This window comes from Onychostruthus taczanowskii, unplaced genomic scaffold (assembly GCF_017590055.1).
Source record: "Onychostruthus taczanowskii isolate IOZ18803 unplaced genomic scaffold, ASM1759005v1 scaffold82, whole genome shotgun sequence".
Lineage (NCBI taxonomy): Eukaryota > Metazoa > Chordata > Aves > Passeriformes > Passeridae > Onychostruthus > Onychostruthus taczanowskii.
This window is the reverse complement of record NW_024506112.1, coordinates 1,793,276-1,801,627: the sequence shown is the minus strand read 5'-3', so window position 1 is coordinate 1,801,627 and position 8,352 is coordinate 1,793,276. Positions and strand designations below refer to the sequence as shown.

At 41.7% G+C, this 8,352-nt stretch overlaps 1 protein-coding gene across 7 annotated transcripts in view; it reads right to left on the bottom strand.

The window, feature by feature from the left end:
- Window positions 1-3,589: 3,589 nt before the first annotated feature.
- LOC121346552 (melanopsin-like) overlaps window positions 3,590-8,352 on the bottom strand; it is a 94,550-nt gene continuing 89,787 nt past the window's right edge. For all 7 annotated transcript variants that reach the window (XM_041424452.1, XM_041424451.1, XM_041424453.1 and 4 more), the window contains one exon: window positions 3,590-7,088. In XM_041424452.1, the coding sequence (XP_041280386.1) occupies window positions 6,702-7,088 (387 nt within the window). In that variant the 3' untranslated portion in view covers window positions 3,590-6,701. The remainder of the gene's footprint in view (window positions 7,089-8,352) is intronic.

Sequence of the window (8,352 nt, the reverse complement as noted above, 5' to 3'; positions counted from 1 at the left end):
GCAGCAAAATAAGGTTTTAAACTATACTGTGATGAAAAGACAATTTGGTGCCAGGCAGAAAAGGCCACACCACCTCAATTCCCCACCTGAAAAAAGTGTGTGGCTTTTAGGTAGCATGACAGCGAGGAAGAAAATATAGCACAACGTAGGCTCAGCCCGGCCAGGCAGCTGAAGTTCAAGTTATTTCCACATTACAAAATACCTTAGGGGACATGCAATTTTTCCACTAAAGTTTACAAAAAGGATAACAGAGATCCTACTGGTCTCTTGGCAATTTTCCTCCTCAGCAAATCAGAAGCAGTTTCTTGTTCAATGGCTGTGCATTGTCAGGAAATTTACTGCGTTTCTTCAGCAGGACTCCTGCTTTGTGTACTCTCCTGACAGTCACACAAGCACTGAGACTCAAAACAATGTCAGCCTGTTTAAAACCACCTCAAGACATTTTTTAATAGCACGATTTGTTTCTGTAGGTATTTGCACTTTTAAGGAATTTATTATCATTCTGCTGGGGCAATCAGTGTCTGAGACTGGCCTGTAATGTCAGTCACTGACACTTCACTCTATCCTATTTTTCATCCCAGATGTGTAAAAAGAGTAGTCACATCCCCCTTGGTCTTCTTCTGCTGCATTTAACAAGGTGAATGAAGTTTGGTCCTGTAAGAGAAACTTTTCATCCCATTTTCTCCACATGCTGGTGCCCAGATGGTCACAGCGACCCAAGCATGAAAAAGTTGCTGATGATTCTGAGCTCACTTCTGTTGGATTGTCCATAGACGGGGTTAGGCAAAAAGACCTGGTTGTACTAATTGCTTGGATACAGCTTTTTTATATCCTTTATGAAGATGGAATTAGCCCTTCTGTTGCTTCTGGTGGATCAACAGTTTCCACTCTAAGCTGCTGTTTTCGTTTGCTTTGCATTTACCCAACTCCAGCGTGTCCAGTTTCACATTTTCCGCACTTGTAGTCTGCTCTGGGATGGATTTTTTTTTTTCTCCATCTCAGGAAATAGGGATCATTTATTTCCAAGAACATGCCTGTGGAAAATTAGTTGTTAATGTTAAATACATCCATCTGTTCCTTTGAAGAGATTTGCCACCTGCTTGCAATGGAAAGGAACCAGAAATTTGGCAAGGAGAAACTCTAGTGAGACACCTTCTGCTGTCCCCATGAAAATCTACTCCCACTGAGCTCCCTATAAATGTGTGGAAAATACCAATTTCATATGGCACCCACTAGCACACGTCTGGCTGTTCCAGGAGAACAGTTCTGCTCCTCGGCATGGAGGGAAAGGACTGGGATGCATCACCCCAAGGACCTTGCACGACTGATAACAGCAGAAGTCCATCTCCTCACCTCCTATTGCCTGATCAGTCTTTGGCTGGTTCAGTCCAGAACAAGGTCCTGAAGATGACAAGGGTCTTCTGGAGCTTTGCTTTAAGGTGAAGAATGCACCTGACCTTTTAAATAAAAATGCCTGCATGATATATAACTAGGAATACAGAGGAAAAATGCATCTGAGCAAAACAGTCAGTATATTGTATAACACAATAATCCCTACAGAAGTCTTCTCTCGGGGGATTTTACCATGAAATATTGGCACCAGGACTGCTGGCACGCAGTCATCTCCTTGTGCTGGCAGAGGAGAGAATCAGTAACAGTGGATTTACACCTGACTCTGACATTTTGCAGTTAGCTTTTCATGTCCTGCTACAACCTGTAGCACTAACAAGTACAATCAGAGTGCAATGCAGACACACCATAAAGCAAGTAAAATACATGGACAGACATTTGAACTCTTAGTAAGCCGTAGTATATTTTAATACATAGGTAAAAGTTACAGGTACAACAAAGGCATTCCAGCACCAAACTTTTCACCTAAATACTTGTCCATTCAAGGTGCAGACAGAACACTGACTATAGGCTCTGGATGAGGTGCAGAGCAAGAACTGATCATCACCTTGTGTTGAGATGAACCAGGAGATGCATCTTGGCTGTTTCCACCTTGCCAGACTTCATCCTGCAGTCACCTGGTCCATGCACTTGAACCCAAGCACTGGGGGCAGTTTTGATTACTCCTATGTGAGAAAGGAGTCTGCTGTGTAATGTGTACCCAAGGTTTCATCTCCCCACTAACTTGCTTTACTTTCATGTATTTGTGAAAGAACCAGACAAAAAATACCAAGGATAACCTGCACAGAGAAGCAACAAAAAGCAGACGTAACAACAACAAAAAACATAACACCAAAATCCCAAGGGCTGGGGGAGAGGTAAGGAAATTTAAAAAGAGGGTATTTACCATGCAGTATTTTCCCATTTTTGCACATCCCATCACAAACCCTGACCCCCAACCTTTTCCCCCTGATCCCTGACCTTTGACACTTGGCATCGCAATCCTTACCCTTTATCCTTGGCCCCTGGCTTTTGACCCCTGGCTCAGGAGCCTGTACCCTGACCCTGGGCCCTATCCTGGTCCCCAGCTCTCTGCCCTGTCTGTACAGAGACCTGCTGCTGTGTGCTGTAACCCCAAACCCCGGTGTGTAACCTCAGCCCCCACCCCCTGCCTGTCACTGCACCTGTAGGTGCCATCCCTGCCTTTCTGGGGTGCTCTTGTCCTCCTGTGAGGGTTCTGGTGTTGGCCTGGAGTTATGATTGCTCCTGCTGCTGCTGCTGCCACGAGGGAGAAAATGGCATCCTTAGGGCAGTACCACTTTCTACTGCTGTTTTTTAATTTTATACTACAGATTAAAATTACAATCTGGTTTAAACACAGAGGAGCAGAGGAGACGAGGTCTCCATAAATAAAGCAGATCAAACCCAGAAAGGTTTGAAATATATCCAAAAAAATGTGATTAAAACCAAATCAGGTTAGATGTTGGTGCCAAAAGTTTCTTGTTCAGGTGTGTCTCCTGAAAAGAGGGAAATGGGTGGATGTTTGGGAAATGAGTGAGCTTTCTGGAAGAATGTGGTATTAGGTCATGTTTCGTACCAGCCCAAAGCTGCAAGATTCATTAAGATTCAAGTAAGTAAATTTTCTTATTTGAAAACTTATTTAGCCATTGATTTAACTATTAAAAAATACCATTGCCCATAAAAAAAGAAAGTGTTTACACTTGAGGTCTGGATTTTCTGTTATTCATGAAAATTGGAACACATCCTATAATTGTGCTATAGAGAGTTTTAGCAGAAACAATTATTCATTAACTTTCATTTGGATTTAGGTCAAAGATCAAAGTCTGCTATCACAGTTTTTATGTACTGACTTTAGCTAATTTTTTTCAGTTTTGTTCATCTGATACCTGCCATCCCAGCTAAAGTCATTGTATTTCAAAAGTAGGTGTGCAACTTCAGGTTTTACCCAGCCAGTGAACTCTAAATTTAGATGTTATGCACTCAAGCAAGTGAATGCTTGCACCTGAGCAGTCTAAATGACTTGAAAATAAAGTCATATATGTATATTCTCTTACTATTAACTGGATCAGAGCACAGGTTTCAAAAACTTTGACTCAATTCTTTTTATTCCTCCTTCTGGTTCCTAAAATAATGATTAAATAAGAAAAACAAATAATGGATAATTCAGTTTAACGCCTAAGAAATTTTTATTCCATTTAAGTGAAGCAATACATTCCTTTGTGAAACAGGAAGAAACATTAATAGGTGTACATTTTTACGTGCCATCTATTCTAATGTGGCAACAGAGAAGCTTGCAAAATTCTCCTGCGTTGTACAATTCAAGACTAATTTACTCTGTGACTGATGTTTCTGCACAAGTCTCACAGTGACTGCAGTAAATCCATCTGATATTTCATACAACTTTAGGTTTTATCTATCATTATACCATATGTACTAAAATACATTTAGTATTTTAGCCTGCATCTGTTTAGACAAGCAGTGATCTTGCTAGCAGCTTCTGAAGCAATGGTACCAACAGTCTATGACTCTGACAGCATAAAAGTGAGATGTTGTTTGCACATACCTCAAGCCTGCTAATTTTCTGAGACACACTCACAGCACCAGCACAGTAATAGAACCAAACACATACAAGAGATCACTGGAGAGCCTTCTTGTAGGCCAACAGGTAGAATGCAAAACTTCAGATATGGAGGAATTTGTTGGCTATGACTTCAGGTCTTCCATTCTTCATCCTGCCAAAACCTATGGCAATACCCTGCCTACGGTCTTCCCAGTATAAGTCTGTCATAATCTGAGTGCAAAAGCTACTCCAGGACATGTTTTTGTAACATGGAACACCAAATGCATTTCCTATTGTTATTTGCAGTAATTACAACAGTACAAGTCAGGTCTAAGGCCTGGAAGCCTTGAAAGAACACTTGCTTCCTAACATCTGGCTCAAGAAGAAAAGAGATACAGTAGCTGAGGATATCAAATGCAAGAAGAAGTAAGGTCACTGACTGCACAGTTGGTGTAGGAAAAAAAAATCAGAGAGGCAAGTTCAGCAAAAAAATTACAAGAATCCAAGATGGCAGGACAGTATGTTTAGCCTAGGACTAAGCCTGCCCCATTTCCCATGAACATAACACATAATTAACATTTGATTACTCATTGTGGCCAAAACTATGCAGTGGATGAAAACCTGACGCTGTGGAGCTGCAAGTGAGCACGTCCCTGTCCCAATCCCCGGCAGCTGTCCTGCACTCTCTGCTCACTGTGCCAGTCCTCAAATGGAGGAATTGCCCTTGGAATTGCTGAGCTCATTGTAGATGACCTTGGCATGATTCCTGTGCCTGTCAGAAAACTCGGCACGCAGTGGGCACAGAGGCTTTGGCAGCCTGGCTGCAGGAACCACAGCCTGGTGCTGCCCCAGCTGAGCCTTGGTCCCCGGCACCACACACCAGGGCTACACACAGGCAGTCGTTTGCACGATGGGGCTGCACCCCCGATTTCCTCCCTGCTTTCCACAGTAAGGAGGTATGAGGGTCTCTAGCCAGCAGAGCACCCCAAAGAATGGCAGCATTAAGAGTGTCAGCACTGCATTAGGCAGCCTGTCACAGCAATCGTCTCTGTAACCCACCAGTGCCCTTTTTTTCTCTTTTCCTAAAAATTGCACAGTCTATGTCAAAAGCAAGTGTCTCAGTCCTTGCAAAGGTCTAGCACCTTGCAGAGCCTCAGGTGTGCAAGTCTGGAGGCATTCTTCACTCTCTTGTGTTGCTCTGAGTTTTAATTTGTTCTCTAATGGTGTTCCTGTCTAGCTTGTTGAAAACAAGATTTGTGTTGCCTTTTTTTGTAATGAAAAAAAAGTAATTAAAAGCACTTCTATGCTTACCATCAGGAAAATGGGCAGAGAGAAATTATTTCCCGAGATCAGGCAGTGCAATACACAAAACCTGGAAATTCTCTCACTGTTCTCTGCACAATCTAGGATACAGCCAGGGAAATAAACTGAGACTATGAACATAAACTTTCACTCTCTTGTTGAATGTCTGAATGCTATTAGTCTCCCTGGACCAAATATTTCCACAATTATATCCAGAGGAGCACCTGATTTCTACTAATATATATTGATATTATGTGAAGAACAATGTAGTTCAGGTTGTTTTCTATCTTTGAAAGTCAGAGACTGAAAGGGAATATGTGGAGAAATGGGAAAATGAGTAAAAAAAGGAAGAGTGCAGTTAGGAATAAAATGCTAGGAGAGTCCTGTGAGCCTGAGCCATAATGTGAAGCACAGATAAAATGAGCACAATTAGTAACCACACATAATGATCTAAGTGCAGATCCTGCAGCAAACACCACAGTACTGTGTGGTTGTCACCCCAAGATGATGTTTTACCCACTTTGAAGGCCTCTGGTAAGTGACCTGTAAAAGACATCTGCTGGTTTGTTTTACAGGAGATGAGAAGAACCTCCTCTGAACAGACAAGTGATATACAGCAGCCAAGGCTTTATTTTTATCAATGACTTGTCAAGCCAGCTGTGAGCATTCACCCTTTCAATCAGACTCATTAATATTTAATCAAGACTGTAAATTTGAAGGTACTCTGAACGCTTCTACAGTACTGTATGTTTTAGCATTTAGCACCTTACATTTTGACATTTAGGTGACCATGCTAATGCTGAGGTAAAATCCAGATTTCTATCACTAAACTTCAGAGGATTGGAAGCTGGGAACCAGTCACTTCCCAGTGAAAAACCACCAGTTTCTTTCCTTATGTTCAGCACACTGCCTATTTAAAAATAAAACACAGCAAAAACAATGCTGAGAATTATTTGATTAAACTCTAGTTGAGGTCATGTAGCCATCTGCCTTACTGCTGGGGCTGATGGAAGCTGCGGTCTTGCGGTGCTTCCCATCGCTGTCCAGAGCAGAGCTTCCAAAACAGGAATGCTGTTCCATGTGCAGATAGCAGAAGCATTCAGCAGCTGACCCTGCTCTCAGTCAGTCATTTTCCCTTCTGCTGGCACCCCCATCAGTGGCAACAGATCAGGCGGCCTCCTTGACCAATGCCACTCGATCGTGCTGCCAGATCTTCCACTGCTCATTTCCTGCAGCACAATCTGAAAGAAAGCCTGTTTCCATGCCTGAGCTGGTTTGGACAAAGATAAATCTGAAGGCTGCCTAGTGATTACTATATAAACATACAAAAAAGTCTGATGACCTAACCTACAAGGCTTCAGTTATTTGGTATAATTAAGTGGAGAAGATGCCAAGAAAATAATTACCAGAAAGTTTTCTTTTGACAAAGTTATGATAGAAATTTCTCAACAGCTTCAAGGAACTCCATGGATGAGCTAAGCCCTTCCAAATCCAGCAGATTTCCCTTTTTGTCATGAAATTGGAATAATTCAGTCTCTTCCTCTTCCAGTTCTTCCCGAAACAGATTGGTCTCTGAGGTAGGAATGATGATGATGCGAGGGACTGCATTGCTAATGAGAGAATCCACAACTCCATTCACTTGACTTCCTTGAGGTGCCATATGGGAGGTACTTGAGTCTCCACTGGTGACACTGCTGCTATTCAATCTGACAGGCAGAGAAGTTGCTCTCAGGGAGCTGGTCTTGAGTGCTGCAGAGGGACCGGGTAGGACAGGCTGCCCAAGAACCTTCTCCAAACAGCTCGAGGAGAGTGAAACCTGGAGTGGAGACATAAGATTTAGCATTGTCAGACACCACAGGGGCTGTGGAGAACAGTATTTGGAATATTCATTGCCACTAGTCAATATTTGAGCCACCAGGCCAATTTTCTAAATATTTGAATCATTAACTTGAAGGAAAATCATGATGTGCTAACATGTACTGCTTGGAAAGCAGAATGTTAAATGGAGCAAAAGAAGACATGCTCAAATATCAGCAGAGACTGAAAAGAAGAAAAAAAAGAAGAAAACAAAAGCTCATACTTGTATCTGACTTATTTAATCATTAAATAATGGTATTACTTCATTTTTAACACATCTCAGGGTGTCAGGGTACTAGACTATTGCACTTTGCTCTCTTCTCATGGAAGAGATCTCAGATAAGAGGCAATTACACATCATTCTTTATTTTCCTAAAGTTTTGTAAACCTTGTGACAATCTTTGTCTCTCTCCAAATGGCTCCTGTAACTACCTCAGGGAAGTTGGTGGCCTTGAATTCACAGACTGGAAAGTGCTTCCTCCAAGAAAGAAGCAATAAATACTCACTTTGCAAACAATTTCTTATCTGCCTGTTTTGAGAGAATTCTGATTTCTAACTTGGCTCTGATGGCAAAGCCTCTGTGTTCTTTCCATAAGTCTTGTGCACAGTGTGCAAATTCAGAGTCAACAAAGGAAGCTTTGAAAGTGTCAATTAACAGTCAAACACACAGGCCAGGGAAGGCATAAGTAGTCAGTTTTGGCTTCTTTAAAAAAAATTACAATCAAGGTGATAAAACCACTGTGTCAGATGGAGAGATAAGCTGGAAGTCCCTCCTTTATAGGGAAAATGAACATTTGAAGTAAAGTGCAGGTTTTACTTTATTATTCTGTGAATTCCCATAGTTCTGTGTCATTCTACTCCACAAGCAGGAATCATTCACAAATCCCCATTGATAATGATTTCTCCAGCTGCTCTACCTACCAAGTGGAGGGAAGAACACTGTGCTAAAAAATGTGGTTTAAATCAGTGTGACAGAGAAGAAAAGTCCATTCTTCCATATCAAAGGTAATAATAGAATGAAAAAAATCCAACTTCAAAATCACTCCTCCCTGTTTCAATTGCTGTTTCCACTGCAACAGAAGGATAGATTTCTTTTGGATGTGGCTTGGTGGGCACAACACCCACTTACTTTTTTTTTTTTTAATAGCTTTCACATCGGGTAATTCCCTTGAAACAAAACCTGGATGCAGAGGGGACATTTGACTACTCTCCTCTGAAATCAA